Genomic DNA, 18,395 nt, shown 5'->3' on the forward strand with positions numbered 1-18,395 from the left:
CCTATGGTGTTATGCTTTATTGACTACCAGAAGGCAAATACGGCCTCCTTATTAATAGGAATAAAACCAAGTTAATGGTTGTTGATCGGGCCAACCTTCTACCAACACCAAGTACACTCCAAAACCTCGAAACAGTCGACGTGTTTGTATATCTTGGATCGACCATCAGTGGAAAGGGCGGATGCGAAGCGGAAATAAGAAGGCGCACACAAATTGCAAAAAGTGCGATGACACGCCTTACCACTATATGGAAGGATCGGGGAATTTCGATTGCCACAAAAATGATGCTTGTGCAAACATTAGTGTTCTCGATATTCCTATACGGAGTCGAGTCGTGGACCCTGAAGGCAAGAGAATGCTTCGCATTTCTTGGACGGAGCACAGGACGAACCGGTCAATCATCCAGGGACTGAATATAAAGGAACGGCTCTCGACGATATGTCTGAGAAGAATTCTGCAGTTTTTTGGACATATTGTCAGGCGCGGACCGGACAACCTGGAGAGACTGGTAGTTTTGGGTAGCCTCCAGGGAAGGCGAAGCAGAGGAAGAGCGTCTGCGCGATGGAGCGACCAAGTGAAAGAGCTGACTGGGGGCACCATCCATTCTGCCCTGAGAGAAGCGGAAGATCGAGAGGGATGGAAAGTCTTGGTCGCTCAAAGGATGGCGAAATTTAAATATGGTCACGATCCTCAGCCATGAGTGCACGAGCAAGAAGAGATTTACATCATATACAACACTGCATATGTGTAATGCTAGGTTTTACTGAGAAATAAATAACTTTCACGATCTTGTAATAATTATATCAAAATAAACAGTAACTAACTACATTATAATAATGTCAGTCGTACGTTTACAACTGAAGACTATGGATAATGCCAGAAGATAGTAAAAAAAACAAAACCCGGGTCGCAAAAAAACGATTCAAATAAATGTACCTACCTATTATAATTTATTCCAATTTATTGACAACAATTAAATCAGCGCTCGGAATGGACAGGAACGCACCGGAGCGCCGTTGTGGTTCGTGGAATTCCAAAATATACCGTTCCGGCTCGTGGATTCATTTAAAATTGCGTTGCGGTTCGTTAGATTGAGATAATTATATATGAATGTATCTTTTAAAGTTTTTCTCAAAATTAAACATTAACGAAGTTATGTTATGCCGGGCGTGCAAGGGTTAAAAATAAAAATTATGACATCCCTAAATTTCTTTCAACCTTCTTATTTTGTGTCGATATGTCCATGCCTAAATGCATTGTCTAAATAACAAGAAACAACCAGCTGCAAGCGTAAATTACTTTATTACCCAAAAAAATGTGCCTTGCTGACACTATTTGAAAACTCTTAAAAAATAAAGTATACATTGTTTAATAATTTCTAAAGGATGAAACATTTCAAATCTCAATACAATCTTGCCTTTGACTTACGCATTGTTAATTTACTTACCTACTAATTTATTATATTATTTTATTCGGAGTGACAAAAATTATTACTTCGCCATTTATTTTCGGGTGAATGAATTGTGTTTTCGATGGTTAAATTAGTACAAAAAAGTTTGATAATTTGACTCGTGCAATCCGCTATAATATTCCTATTAGTTGCCTTTTAAAATATTTTGTATTATTTAAGATATAAATACGTTTCTAAACAAAATTGTTTATATTATTAGTTTGGTGTTTTTTTGCTACATTCTAGTAAGTTTTGTGTTTTAATTTTAACTGTGTGTTTAACTTGATTTTTTAATAAAAAATTGTTCTAAAAGTTGGTCAAAAATGTCATCAGGCGAAACGTGTTAACCGAAACTATTGAAAAATATTTTGTCGCAGGTAACGTAACGCTGGCCACATACCTACACAATTTGATCATTTAAAAAATGATATTGAGTGGTTATTTATAAAAATAATGAAGGTATAATAAAGTAGTAGGTAATTCGTGTAAATCTGCTAAAACCACATTACATTACATTAGGAATTCACTCCAATAACCATTTAAGTGGCAACAGATGGTATTCATCTCAACAATTAACTTTTGTTAAAAAAAGCTTATGACGTGTCGTAAACCCCTCTTTTTACGATGTTTACATTTGTTTTGTAATTTACATTATTGTTGAATTGCGACTATAGTACAATAAATCTTGTGATATAACTACTACATTCATTCATTTATTTGCCATAGGTCATGATGAGTATACTTTTTTGTAAGTGAATTTTGTTGCTTCTGGTAAGTTTTGTGTTTTAATTTTAACTTTGTGTTGAACATATTTTTTAATAACAATTTTTTCTTTTAAAAGTTAGTTAAAATTCTCAGCAGGCGATACGAATACCTTTATATCGTCGGTGTATTGTAAAAATGGCGAATTAACCAAAATACTATTACAGGAGGAGAATTTTTAACCTTTGACATTTATTTATTAATTACCTGTGGATGAATACTTTCCTTATAATAGGCTTTATAATATAATATTTTAAAAAGTCTATTATGTTAAATTCGCTTTTTCTTCGTAACACTAAGTGGATAATCACCCTTACAATTATCGTTTTTAATAAGTACTTTCCTGTGGGATACAAATTCGCCATTTTTACATAATTATATTATTACATATACTATTGTCGCTGGTATCCAAACTGATTTAAGATAATTCTGGCCACACGCACAATTTGATAATTTTGTGGATATTTATAAAAATAATGAAGGCTTAATTACGTAGTAGGTACTTCGTGTAAATCTGCTAAAACATTAGGAATTCTTTCCGGTGGACAATACAGTGGCAACATCTGTTCTGTGATTCAATAATTATTATCATCTCAACAACTTGACTTGTGTTAAAAAAATATTTATGATAAGTCGTAAACCCCAATTTTCACAATGAATAATGAATGATTTTTTCTACAAAAATGTGTTTGGGCCATTGATGGTTTGGGCAGAAAATATTGAATAGCCTTCTGCAGAGTTTATTTATTTGGGACGTTCATATTGTATTACAATTATTATTACATGCATTGTAGCTTGTGACTTTAAAAATAATAGAAATAATACATAGGTAGTGTGGAGAGAACTTTTACTTAATTTTTGTTTGTAAATTTGTTTAAAAAAAATATAGGAATATCCTTTAATAAAAATGTACGACTATCATAATATCTGTATTGTATGTAGGTACCTATTATCATTTCCATGGCAATAATAATGTGAGTAGGGAAGGACAAACAACATAGATTGAATCGTTTAGAATAAGTAGGTACTAACAAATTAGGTACCTATGTGTCCAGTGCGGACATCTAATTATCTTAGGTGGTGTTAGTCATAGATTATTAAATAAATACGGTGGTAGATGTATATTACAATAATTGTAACCAAAGCATCACCATTGTAACATAACATGCATACAATACAATATTAGTCCTTATAATGTTGAATATAGTAGGTACTAATTAATGACAATTTTATATTATTCTATAAGAATCGCGCTTAGCAACCTGAGTTTCACCTTCCGTCATGTTTTATCTTATATAAATGAAAATGACACACCATTGGTAATTTAATTACAAATAATGCTATGTTTACGTTGTTTGGATGACTTGAAACTTTTATTAGATGTAGGTACGGCCTTATGCCCCTTATAGTGGAGAAGGTTCAAAATAAATCTTTGAGAATCCTTTAAAGCTGTGTGGATAGTGGATACTATCCATGGTTTTATCCGATTGATTTCTCAAGACGTATGCTTACATACTGTATTCTGAAAGTTAAAAAGAGAGCTAGGTATTTAGGCTACGTACTTTTTCCAACTTATATCTACCCAGTACAAATGAGAACTCTGCCATTATTGGTACTTAGTATTGATTTTATTATAAGTATATTATTTTATAACTTTCTTGATAATCTAAGTTGTTTGTTCTGCCAAGGTGCAATAATTGCTAATGATAATTGGGCAGGAAATAACTATGTTCAACCAAATCGCTTCGGATAATCGTATATTCCACCTGCGTGAGAACGAGTTTATGTGAACGCTATTTTATAAATTCTTGGTATAGGTAGGCACTTACTGTTTTTTCTAATACTATTTCTTTATTTTTTAAACACTATTTTAATACTATTTCTTGATGTTTGATATTCTGTGCTCGTATTTAAATGGAATTTGTAAAATTTTCTATAAGTACGTAAATATTTTTTTAATTTGAATCTATAAGGTACTTATGTGGATATGTTGTTTGTTATGACTAATTAATTACAAACTTATCTATCCCAAATGAGACAGTAAGTTATAATCAGTGACGAGTGGTGGTAGAGGTATCATGCACTGGTTATAGTGGTAGATAAAGTAAAAATAAAGAATAATACAATTTTTGACGGTATACTTTGTTAAAACAAGATTATTTCGCCTGCGGCGCTGACAATCCTTACCAACCTGCCCAATATAGATCCACGTAAGAAGTTTAAAGTTTATTGTTGCATTTTTATATCAAAAGTACGTACGTACGTAAAGAAAGGATTAGCATAAGTACTTAGTTTCGGAAAATTATACAGCGTTCCTGTTCGTGAAATTTTCCATTTCGAGCACTGAATTAAATTAGTGCGGAAATTACAATACGCTTGATTTAAGATGACGAGTTTTAAATACGTGCGTCTTGCAATAATTATTAATAATTTCGCCCCTTTTACAGAGCGTTCATTGGTTTCTCTAATTTGATTGTTACTAATTATTCATTTACGCAAAAGTCCGTAAACGATAAGTAAAAGAAAACAGCTATAAAAACATGTTTACTTATTACGCAGTTCTTCTGTTTATGCATAAGTTGTTGCTGATGTGTATATATTGCAGTTCATTTAAACATGCTTCTTTCCTATATCGCCGATTTCCAATCTCTCTTGTTTATCGGAACCCATAAAGTCTAAAAGCCTTGGGCTGTTTGACTCAAATTTTAGTCTACAATAATACGCGTAAATCAGTGGAATTTACACTTATGTAATTTTTATTAAACTCTGTTCGCTACGGTACTAGCGGGTTTGAGGACATGTCCAGGGCTCGAAATCGACCGGAGCACGATTCCGGTTCACGGAATTCTCGAGACTATCGCTCCGTCGCGTGGATTTAAAAAAAACGATTGCATCAAATACGAAACTATTTGTAAAAATAATAAGAGCTTTTGTGTTATTTTGCTAAATTTACTATAAATGTGATTTAAATTTCGACTTTCAGCAAACATTCTTATTTTTGGAGTTTTCTCTTGATATTGTTATTTGACAATTTTTCACGGTGGGTTTTTCAGAAATGGGATTTTTTCATCCATAATCGTCAGTAAATAATATGCATGTCAGAGATTTAAATACTGTTATTAAACTGATTCGTCAAAGGTAGGTGGTACCTACGTGACACAAAAATTAAATACACTACAATATTTTCCGAAAATTATCAAACGCTCTGGTTTGTAAAATTTTATATTTTAAGTGCTAGCTGTAGGTACGTGTCGGCCCGACGAATGAGACACCCGCGATAAAAATAAAATAATAACCACAATTCAAATCCTAAATATTCTGCCGAATCGACTGTGTCATCTTCGTCAAAGAAAATCGCCGCTGGCTCTACACTCTATAGGTGCAGTGTATGGCAACCGCATGTCTTCTGCTAGATTCCATATCACTGTCGTGTCATCTTTTATACCTATATAATATCTTAATATAAATTAAATGGGAACATTTTTTTTTGAAAATTCGATGTAAGTAATAACTTGTTTGATTATTAGGCCAGAGACAACAATAAGAAATAAAATGACGTATTTCGTACCAAATGGGATTTTTTACACTCCGCTTGTAATTTTAATGGATCATACATACACGAGCTAAAAATGCAGTGGCGTATTCCGCGTATTAAATATAGGGGTAAATTTTAACAACTTTTATGTACTAGAATAAGTATTGAAAGAATATAAATATAAAATACAGTGAAAACAGTGTCGAGTTCAACTTTAGAATATTATTCTCGTCAAGCATTGATAAGATAACATATCGACGTATCAAAGATACGACAACGCACCGGGAGAACTGTTGTATCGGAAACAGATGGCCGTATATCATTGGGAGCAAATTAATGTTTAAATAAAACACTTAAAAATGATAAGGAAAAGACAGAAGAAAATTGGAGTAACTAATTTTGAAATACGATCGTTTCGTGTGTTTCGTGTCATATTATCAGATATTTGATACCAATCAATATGAAGTTAATGTTTTTATTGAATCTAATAAAATTTGAACATTACTGTCTGGACACAAACGTCGCATCTAAATGGGTTTTTAATATACCTACCTACCTACCTACAATTTACTTCATGATGAAATGCTCTACGAACAGCGCGTCACTTTTAAATCTCAATGCTTTACGGCCATCTGTTTTCGATTATAATTGTGCTACGGTTAACTACATACGTACAATTTACTCGTAACCGATCCAGGCGGTTGGACCTCCAGAATTAGTGTGTCCAACTAGTGTTTCAGAGCAAGGGAGGGAAGATAGCAGAGGAAAATGTTGGAGAAGGCGGGGCGGGGCTCACATCGGGCATTAATAATAATAATACCTACATACAAATTTAATCAAATAATTGAAATCGTAATCATAAATTTAAGTAATTTTTATTAAACCATAGTCAATTAATCGAAACTACTGACATTTTTCTATCTGCATAAGTATTATACCGATAATTTTAATAAAATAAAATAACGGAAGCAGGAAGTATAGAAAATCAAAATGAATTATTGAAATTTATTAGACTCATTGTTTTAACTTAAATCCGTGTTGCAATTAGGTATACTTATCTAAAGTATTGGCTAATTTTGGAAAACATTTGAAAAAAGAACAACATCAAATAATGCGGACAACGAATTACTATTTCCGAAGCTTGCATAGTAAATGAAATCAGATGCGGTAGAAAAAAACTTGCCTACATATCTACTTACTGCCTACTAACTAGTAACCGCATACATTTTTAAACATAATACCTATATATATTGCAAAAAAATATATAATTATAGGAGTAGGGGGGGACTGTGGACGTCACTGATTGTTTGAAATCATCGCGACATCTTTCTGTTCTGGAAAGACATGTAATTTTCCATCTGTGTGTTATGTCAAGCGAATTTACCGCAATTCCAAACATCGGCTTCATTTTCTACCTACCTAATAATATGACAAGTCATTGAAACATTTCACGAAATGAAACATAATGAATTCACATACACTGATGTTTACTAAAGTTTCTTCTTTCAACGGGTAATATCTCAATTTGATTTCCATTTTTTCTTGATGGAATGCATTTTTGTCATTATAAAATCATTAGTAAGGCAAGTAATTAGGTAATAGGTACCGATTACCCAGTTGTATTTGTACTTCGATGCCCCACGTTAGGCGCCACTTAACATATTTACTTAAATTGAACTTCACAGTGGACTACAACATGTCGCAAGATGAGATCCCTTTTAAGACCATCGTAGGTCTTAGGTAATATTAATTATAGAGTCGCTGTCCGCAATTAGTTCGATATATTGTTTATGTATTTATTTCTTCAGTTGACATATTATTACAGACCCTAAAATGTCCATAAGTCTAGGCACCGTGCCTATTAGCCCTATTAGAAGTGGCCCTGCGTAAAGCTCGGTAGCGCGGCGAGGCTCATGTGGGCTCGTTTTGAAATGCAAATACATTTTCACGATCGGTAATTAATTAATTATTAATAATTGGTTATTGACATTATATGTGGTTAACCAAGTATGATGTGGAGCATAACAAGGCTTAACAAACATGACATGTCATGACAAAAACATTTATGTGTTTTTCTCAAAGCCTGGGTGTTTGTGATTGTTCAAAATTACTAACAAAACCACCTTGTACGAAAAAGCAAGGACATGGTTATTAATAATTCTAAAAAAAAAATATTAAATGTGTGTTTTGTTTACGTGACAAACTTTAATGTAATTACCTATTATGATACAGATGAAACTATTGAAAATAAACATCTTATTTACCACGTGTTTATGTTTATCTCATATTTATCCACATTCGAGAATTCTACCTTCTTAACAGTTACGTCCAGACGGTAACCCTTCTTTTGGTGTTCGTTGGGTTCGGAAATCCAACGTCACCTTATGTGGCCCGACACGCATACAAGAGTCGCGATACCAACGGAATTTGCCCAATGAGCAACAAAATTGGAACGTCGGGTGGAGTTAATTTGCCTACCTATTAATTGTGTACATTGTAATGTCAATTTCACGAACAGGTACACCGTCTTCCGCGTCGACTATCCCTCGGTCAATCCATCTAAGCCGAGTCAGTTAAATACTAAGTGATTTCGCCATTTTGAGTGACAACATTTCGCGGGAAACACGATGCCAGTACATATCTACAGGAAACGATCCCATTCAAAATTTCGCCACACGGTATGAATATCATAATTCACAAAGGCGGATTATTTTATTTAACAATGGCAACGTATAAGACGTATAAGATGTCATCTTGCGATACACAGCGGTCAGCGGAGGCAAGGCCATCCTCAGGCAACAACAAAATTGCCTCAAATTGGTTCAATTTTAGCGGGAAAATCTAGAAAAACGCGGGAAGTCGTCAAGGACCGTTCATGGTTCGGTGCAACAATGCCTTTATGCACGTTATGTACATGTTACATCACGAAACGATTTAGGATGCCATTTGATTACGTTAATGTTATTATTCAATGAGAATAATACACGTTCTAAGATTATACAAGAATAATCAAAAGAGGTGGACAAAGTATCTGTGAAATATAACGAGAGTTGCTTCCAGGTTCAGGCCGCTGCCTACCCGTACCACACTGCAGTTTTTGGACAGTCGTGAATGTTCTTGAAACGCAATAATCTAACTCAGAAAGTACCTATACATAATTTGTCGCCAGCATTGTGTACATGTCTAGTCACCGTGTGTTTCTCCCTCTCCTTTGCTGCAGGTACCTATACGACATTTTGAACTAGTCGCAGAGGTCATTCCCAAGAGAAATAGAGAGAACTCTCTAGGGAGTGGCATCAGTAATAAGCCATAAATGCCGAAGAAAGAAGGACGAACTAGGGTTGCCATTTATTTCTGAGATAATTCCGGTACAAGTAGGTATAAAAAAAGTTTCGAGAATTTTTTATACCTCACCTTTTCCGGCAAAGATCAAACCAATCATCAATGCTATTAGATTTAGTCAAAATGATAATTGTGTACAGAATCCAATCCCCAGTACGATCAGCTTTTCAGATTTCTATCTAGAATCCATTTCAGGACTTCTCTCGACCGTGCGGGTTTCCCCCCTCAAATGTAATTTCCCTCGTCTGCAGATTTATTTTTCTTTCCTAATTTTCTCAGGTGCTACATTTCATTCTAACTAAGCTGTCTTGGAAAAATCGGGTCGATGGCCTCTAAAATTAAGGGATATTACGGAGTTCATCCGGGATTCAAGATGATCTTGGAAAAACAGGAATGAGCTCAAAAATGAAACACAATAATAATAATAACTATGGAAGTCCAAGCAATATTTTCATCAAATAATCTATAATGCACAATTACTCCAGTCAAATTAGAACGAAGAATACGTTATGGTTGCAAAAGGTGGGGTAGAAGATTCTTTTTCCCTACTTGTATATAATGATAATGAGTACGAAAAAAACGATTTTGCCAATTCGGATGACTTCGGCATAACTTTTGGCGGGCAAAAAACCGCAAAATTTTGCGGTTTTTTTTTTTGGTTTTTCACTTATATCTCAAAAACGGTCGGTCGTAGCAAAAATATTATTATATACAATTTTAAAGCTTATTAAATTTCCTAAAATTTTTATATCACACGTTTTTTTTCTATCTCTGACCATTTATGAGATATTTGCTGTTGAAAACAGTATATATGTATTCGAAAACACGCGTTTTAGTAAAAATCAAACTTTATGAGAAGAAATACCATTTTAAACTTAAGATCTTACAAATAAACAGTTTGGGGTTACAAACTAGACTTTATGGTCAATGGGCTCAATGTTCCAGATGGTGCGTGGGGGTGAGGTGAGGGGTAGTGGGAGTGGTAGAAAGGGCCACATTCCAATACCCCCACCAGTACCGCTGGTGCCACGACACGAATCAGTACCACTTTTGTTTTAGTTTAGTCTCCATCGCTTTGTCTTTGAAATAAAACAATATATTTTATTTTTCCCATTGTATTTAGATCGGTATTGATCGATTAAAATATGTTTAAAGCTTTAATTTGATAATGAAGTATAATGAATTTCTATGCCTCTCCCCCTTTATATCTTACAAATAAAGTATGTTGATAGTTTTAGTAATGATAGCAAAACAAATGTTAATACCTACAGTATAATAATATTCACCAAACATCTTAATTTTTTAACCGTTTCTGCCGCTTTGGTGGAGGTGGAGTAGGCAAAGGTTGTACGTCTTCAAAGTCTTGCAATGCAGCTCCCACGTATGTATTATTTCATCAGGGCTGGCGTCTGGATTGTTGAATACTGTGACCACTTCCTTCAACTGAATATTCTTCCCCAAAATACCACACAATTTAATCTTTATATGGCCAAATAGAGAGGATGTTGTATCACACCCACTGAACGCGTGCGTGAAAAGAATGGTACGTGCGTCATATTTAAACGATTTTGTAGAGAACAACACATCTGGTTTACTTCCCTTTCCAGGTTTTCGAAAGACTAAGTTGTCCAAGAATTGTCATCTTGCCGACATCAGTACAAGAAGGTCAACATCTTCTACACTCTTTCGAATTAATTTGCTTTTAAAATGTCAGTAGTTACAATTAAAACATTGACATCCTCTTCTGTCTGGTTCACTTTTATGCCAACCTGTAAGAAAAGCGATTTTTTTATTATTTTCGTTGCTCAAAAAAAGTTTCTGGTTCCCCTGATTTCCAGTGTTTCCTTGAAACATAATTTCAGGGTGTGGTTTTAAATTTATACGGCGTAATCTTTCTACAATCTTTGTCCCACTGGTTGCAGCATTTGTGACTTATAGTATTTGTCAAATAATTCGAATACATCTTCGCAATGTCACCAAAGGATGAATTTCGGGACCACATTACTTTATGTAGGAGATGTCCTCCATCAACCACAATAAACTGATTGTGAATGTTGGTGCCGTGAGTCTCAATGCTGGTGAAAGCCTAAAAGGGAGAAAGATTTTGTCCCTTTTCTCATACCCTGTTCTGAAAACAGTGACATGGTGTAGGGTGCTAATTCTTATGTAAAGAAATGTTGCAAATCTTACTCCGTTTCTTTATAATATATATTCTTTCAAATAGGGTAAGCGGATCAGCTACAACAACTTAAGCGCTTCATGCTTTCATACTACCGCCAACGGATGCAATGGTAACAATTTTGTCTTTTCTTTTGAATTTAACATTGTGGAAGTCGTTACCGACTATTCCATTAATTCCTTTTAACCCCTCTTCTTGGGAATTATAGCAGTTTACTGCTGTTCCTCCGACAATCCCGCTACTCAACGACATCATCTCGTCGGTTTTGGGAAATGGGTAGTGTAATGATAGCCATTCAAGAAGCTTACTTGAGTCAGTATTGTCTCGGTCAATTCGGGAACTTCTCATGTCAACATGCTGTTCCGATGATTCGGACTGAACATTACAGAATGACTCAATTTCATTGCATATCTTCTGCATACTGACCATTCCCAAAGTCCATCTTTTAATTTTAATACTTTAAATACTTTTCAAATGAAGGTTCCAATCACCAGTTCGTTCGGCCTGAATAAAGTGTTTGATGAGCGTTGTCCTGTAACCATAGCTTTGCAGTAGGACCATTGATTGTTGTCTAGCGAACACATGGCTTTTTCAAATTTATTTATGACCATTTTGAGGACAGTATCATTGGAATGAGCGTTTGATAACTCCGTTCGATTAATACTACTAAGTAAGGTGATAGAGTGCACCTACGTCTTCTTCGGTAAGTTCAATTATTGTATCCCAACACAATACACACGTAAAGAATAAACATAACTGCGCGCGCGATGGAGACTAAACTAAAACAAAAGTGGTACTGATTCGTATCGTGGCACCAGCGGTACTGGTGGGGGGTATTGGAATGTGGCCCTTTCTACCACTCCCACTACCCCTCCCCCACCCCCACGCACCATCTGGAACATTGGGCCCATTGACCACAAAGTCTAGTTTGTAACTCCAAACTGTTTATTTGTAAGATCTTAAGTTTAAAATGGTATTTCTTCTCATTAAAGTTTGATTTTTACTAAAACACGTGTTTTCGAATACATATATACTGTTTTCAACAGCAAATATCTCATAAATGGTCAGGGATAGAAAAAAACGTATAATATAAAATATTTAGGAAATTTAATAAGCTTTAAAATTGTATATAACTATATTTTTGCTACGACCGACCATTTTTAAGATATAAGCGAAAAACAAAAAAAAAATCAAAAATTTGCGGTTTTTTGCCCACCAAAAGTTGTGCCGAAGTCATCCGAATTGGCAAAATCGTTTTTTTCGTACTCATTATCATTATATACAAGTAGGGAAAAAAATCTTCTACCCCACCTTTTGCAACCAAATAAAATGAAGGTGATACTTTCAATTAAAGTAAATCATAAATAAACTTAATCTCTGCTACCTAATCAATTAAGAATCTGACAATAGATTAAGTTACAAAAGCGTATTATATGCAGGGCTCGAAATGGAACGGAACGCACCGGAGCGCCGTTCCGGTTCATAAAATCTCCAAAATTATCGCTCCGTCTCGTGGAAATATTAATTTGACCGCCTGAGCTAGATATATCATATAATAAAAAATATAATAGACGTATTTTTATAAAATACATGTACAATAATTAGATAACAACGTTAATATTTTCATAAAATTATCGAGCGTTCCGGTTCGTAAAATTTTCCATTTCGAGCGCTGATTATATGGTATTATTGTTTTCATTATGTAAAATCATCAGATTAATTGAGTAACACGCGACTATAATAATTTATATGTAATGATTTAATGAATAATGATGACACCTCAGATGACCTTGACATTTGATAATGGCGACAGGAAGTCGTCCATCTTGTGAATAACAAAAAGGAACTTATTTTTCTGAATCACAATGATAATTCAATGATACACATTTGATGATTAATTGTTGTAGATTCCTAACAATAATAATTATAATGTACCTAGGTAGGTAAATAATATGCAAGGTTTTTGCAAATTAATGTCACCTTTAGAAGATAAAATAACATGCTTAGGTAGGTAGATCATTTTGCAAAAAATAGCCGTTTTGCAAATTTGAGAAGACCGATAATTTATAGGTAACCTACCTATATGTAAGTAATAAATAAATAAATCCACCTCAATTGGATTTCTAAGAAACAGAAACATCATTATCAATAGAATCGCCATTTTGTGAAATTTTATTGGATCATATTGAAATAAAAAAAGAAATATATTTTTTAACAATTATTATTCGAGACTGAGAAAGCTTAGTAGAAATTATTAAAGCATTCCACATCTAATAATTATTAGCAGATGAGTGTGCTTGGCCTTCATAAATGTTATACATATTAAATTTATATTTTTATAAAAATCGATGTTTTTTAAAATAATTATTAAAACTATAAATTAGTCAAAAATTTCTTCATTAGAATATACAAAACTTTATGAAATAAATTTTAATAATAATATGACCATAAATTCATACCTACGTAATAATAAGATGGGATCTTTTAACCAATTCACATTTTTTTAAAATTGTAATACAACACAAACACGCCCTCCAAATCAAGCCTGGCCAGCGCCACACTCGGTCTTAATCGAGCGTATCACGAGGGACTACGTTTGATGTGAAGCATATGTACAGTTGTTTACGGCTGGTAATGTATGAGGAGCAGTTACCCGAGACTGAGGTCGCCACGCTCTTGAGTGAGCTTTGGCTGAGTTTACCGATTTTACTGTAATGAGTGTAATGAAAAGTGCCAAGGAGAGAAAAGGCACAAGGAAATCAACAAAAAAGAAAGGAATTTAATAAATATAACAAAAAATTAAGCTAATCATATGGACAGCAAAAAATATGGGAAGAGATCTTCACGCCCGCAGGTCGGATGGCCCGATGGGCCCAACAGCTGGTTGAAACGACTGAAGTAACACTTCCCTCTCGGAGCACATTATCGGACATTCCCAGAGGATGTGGTTTGAGTCCTGTTTTTCTCCGCCACATGGGCATGTCGGTCGGGTAACAAGCCCAAGCTCAAAGAGCTTGGCAGCGAACCCACCGTGGCCTGTCAAAAATTGACTGGTGTGATGGTTAGGAGTCAATATGGTTATCTCCAATCGCTAATTAATATCCGGAAGAACAAATATGTGTGTCGGCCCTTGGTAGATTCATTCCACCTTCGCTGCCAGGTCTTCGGTAGGTAGAGGATTCGCCTTTATACGAAATATATTTAAAACTACTACTACTTCACTATGTTCGATCCTTAGCAGCGCTCGAAATGGACCGGAACGCACCGGGATGCAGCTCCTGCTCGTGAAATCCCCAAAATTATCACTCCGTCTCGTGGAAAAATTAAATATTGCATTCGTGAATTAATACAATTAATTTACTTTCTATATAGGTTTTAAAGTTCATACGAAACTTGTCGGAATCATAGTAAAAAAATAAATATTTTTGACGTGACGTAAGCCTCGATGTTCTTCTACGGGCGCCGACAACGTTATGCCACATGTTTAAAGAAAGTTAATACATTTGACCATCTGATCTTGGCAGGTGTATTTCCATACAATATATACAACTACTACGTAAATATGTAGTTTCAAGAAATTATCGAGCGTTCCGGTTGGTAAAATCTGCCATTTCGAGCGCTGATCCTTAGACGATTATATGGGCCTCCACAGAGTAGAGGTTGTATTAATTTACGAGACATGGATGTTGGCCACTTGCTCAACCTATTAGGTCCATACTCTGACTCGGAACACAGATTGAAAAACAATATGTCTATTTGAAAGACTCAGGATTCGAACCTGGGATCCGCGGCATTATAAACCGCTCGGCCATCGTGGGCCGTGGCGCACCCAGGGGGGGGGGAGGGGCCCTGGCACCACCCAAACATGAAAATTATCAGAATGATTTTAAACATTGAAATTGAAAGCCAATAAACTATACCTTGGGCTTTGACAAAAATTGGGTTTTTTTAGAAACCCAATCCTTAATGGAACTGTCAAAAAAATCTCTGTGTCCATCGGAATTCCGGAGTGGTGTAGGTCATAGCTGGGGAGGGCTGACAGGGCTCTAGCCTGGGGGCCCGGGCTGTGGGGGGCCCGGCGTGTCGGGTTGACCAGATAAGTGAGATGAACACACATCATAAATTAGCTTTAATAGTAAAAAAAGTCACCTGCGGCGCTATTATACTTATACTTACGCCATGTACATTTTAGATTATATAATTGTGCAATATATTTTCTGATTATTATGTGTCGATATTTGACAGCTCCATTATTAAAGTAGATGTATTAAAAATCGCCAATAATTCACTGTATAAGTACCCTTAATTTGAACTAAAACACAATTTGAAAAACGTTAATGTAGTATTTCACACTGCCTTTAATCTTAGCGGTAGGTAGGGGGACCGCCAAATATCCTATCCTGAGGGCCTGCTTCAGGATGTGGGGAGCATGGTGGTGGAACAGGTACACCGAGTGCAATAGACAAAAGACCGATAAATGAGAAATTAGGCTGTGTTGTATTGAGTAGGTTTGTGTATAAGTTAAATGCACTAATACTTTTTTTGTCCATTTTCAATTAATATTTTGGAACCTCAATATTAAAAAACCAAAAATCGACGATAAACATTCGGCGAAAAGAACGACTACACCCACTAGTCGGTAGTAGTGTAAGTCAAAAGAACATTTTTTTTCAGTGGAATTCGGCATAAATATTGTAGCTCTCTAGACCAAGCGGGTAGCACAGCCGATAATATTTGAGTAATGTTTTAGCATACTAGGCGCAGATGTCCAGCATGGTCACTGTTAGTCACTTCCGATCCGCCAGTCGCTGATGACACGCTCAACTGTTACCGCCGTTATGCCTCCAATCTAATAAAAACTAGGAGAAACTGTACAAATATACCGCCGTGTATTGTGAAAATATGTACATTCTCCTCCTTGCCCCCCCCCCCCAATATTAAATCCTGGGTGTGCCACTGATCGTGGGCGTAATGAAAATGCACATAATATTATATTATGATATGGGTAGTGGCTTAGAACATCTAATAAACTAATATACAGGCCCGCCGACATTTAAAAAGCCACCCCTATTTCAATTTTCAAGAACAAAAAAGGACCTATGGTTTTTTTAATTCGGTTCGGCGTCCTCGCACTCTTTCTTTTTCCTGCCCAAACTATCGAACATTACTTACAATGTGGTAACTCACAGCCCACCGGCCACCACAGTTTTCAACTGAAGGCTGTGGGCATCTAGAGATATTAGGTAACATTGCCGCAGATTCTCACGTTGAACTTGTCGGTCTCTACCATAGAGGTATTAAATTAAAAGAGGGGCAAAGAATCGGCTTTCTCATACAGCTAGCTGAATGAAGCAGGCTAACAATAGCCGATAACTTACGAGTAATAGCGACGCGATAAAAAAAAATCAGGGCATCACAGAGGATTTACTTTGGTCATTATAACGTACCCATATAATATAATGTTAACGTTCAAATTTTGCCACAAATTGATTACCAGCCCGCCCCACCATACTTTTTCGCCATACTAGCCTGCTTCAGCATACTTTCATATAACCTGCCGCCCCTAGGTCTCTACCTACATTAGATATAACTTATGTGTAAATTTATTTCATTTCAGGGTACAGTATCGAACATCGGAGAGGCAATGCAGTTTTTACGAGAATATGACAGAGAAGCATCCGGTATGTGTTATAGGTAAGACTGTAGAGCTATTTCTAAAATTTCTTCTAGTTTAGCACACCGATGGCGAATCTTTTTATTCTTACGTGCTAAAAAGTGTTTTTAATAATGGGTGATGTGCCAAGCGGAAGTACCTACTTGTTGGTTGAAAGATTAAACCTTTTCATACTTAATTTAAGCTTTTCTTACCTATCAAAATTTTCCTACTTTTATACGTATCATTCATCGCTGTTTTATAATATATAATATTCAGTGACGTCCCGTGGGGGTAGGCAGATTGAGCGTCGCTTGGGGGCGGCAATTACTTGAAGGGCGGCAAACCGAGGAAAATCATTTGGTATATAGAAATAACTACCTAAACTGAGTATTTAATAACGAAAATATCTTTCCTTTCAAAAATTCAGCTCACTGGTTGGAAACAAAATGTACTAATTATTAGCATGAAAGGTTTAACAGGATTTAAATTTTTGTCAGGTTTGCGATGTCTAGTTTACTTCCATTGCTCTTCGACGTCCAGAAACGACACGAGCACGGATATTAAAAAATATTGTATTAAAAAAATGGGGAGACATTATGACGTTGCCCAGGGGCGGCATTTTGTATAGGGACGTCACTGATAATATTGAGTGGAAAAAATCTATATTGAATGACACTATGCTGATGAAAATCATATCAATGTGATGTATGCTCATTTAAATAATCACTAATCGAATAGCTCAAAAAACATTAAATTAAACATGCTGGTAAAATATATAACTCATAAAAATACACATTCTGAGAAAAACCCATATCAATGGTGATTTAACGGGACATGAAATTTAATAAAACACTAACACACAATATTCCTTGCTAATTTATTATGAGAATTTGGTAGGTAGTTTAAATGCTAGAAGGTATCAATATTTGGCCACGTATTTTTTTCGACTTATACGTGGTGAATCCTCCCGATGATCAGAACTAACCTGCCATTGGTGATGCCAATTGTGAGGGCAATAACTCTGTTCAACAAAATCACTTCGGATGTTGATATATTCCACCTACGTGAGGATGAGTATAGGTGGATGATGTTTTATAAATTCTTAAAATAGGGTCCACTTAGCTCATTCGGTGTGCTTCCATGCTTTATGATTTATATTTTTTATAATTTTTTTTATATAATCTTTGTACCTTTTACTTTACTTTTCATACTGCATATATTTATTTCATCTTTACACTGTTTCTATCTTTTTAAATGTCATGTTGTGAACGTCTCAAATTTATAATTTGTAATGTTCACGGTAGGTATGTAAAAATCTTAAATTTAAATTTGAATTACGTTCTTATTTAAAAAGTCGACAAAACAACAAAATACAAGTTGGCTACCTCTACTGTCTACTATCCATAATATTAAAACATCGTTAATTCATTTCGTTTAATTTTATTTTTAAAATAAAAAGTCATAATTAGCT

At 35.1% G+C, this 18,395-nt stretch overlaps 1 protein-coding gene across 1 annotated transcript in view; it reads left to right on the forward strand.

Moving 5' to 3' along the window:
- LOC147074975 (angiotensin-converting enzyme-like) overlaps positions 1-18,395 on the forward strand; it is a 31,760-nt gene that overhangs the window by 933 nt on the left and 12,432 nt on the right. Inside the window, exon 2 of the mRNA XM_085943283.1 lies at positions 16,886-16,962. Coding sequence (XP_085799409.1) covers positions 16,886-16,962 — 77 coding nt within the window. The remainder of the gene's footprint in view (positions 1-16,885; positions 16,963-18,395) is intronic.

Source organism: Rhyacophila brunnea, unplaced genomic scaffold (genome assembly GCF_057557595.1).
Source record: "Rhyacophila brunnea isolate RB1 unplaced genomic scaffold, BYU_Rbru_1.0 scaffold_15, whole genome shotgun sequence".
Taxonomy (NCBI): domain Eukaryota; kingdom Metazoa; phylum Arthropoda; class Insecta; order Trichoptera; family Rhyacophilidae; genus Rhyacophila; species Rhyacophila brunnea.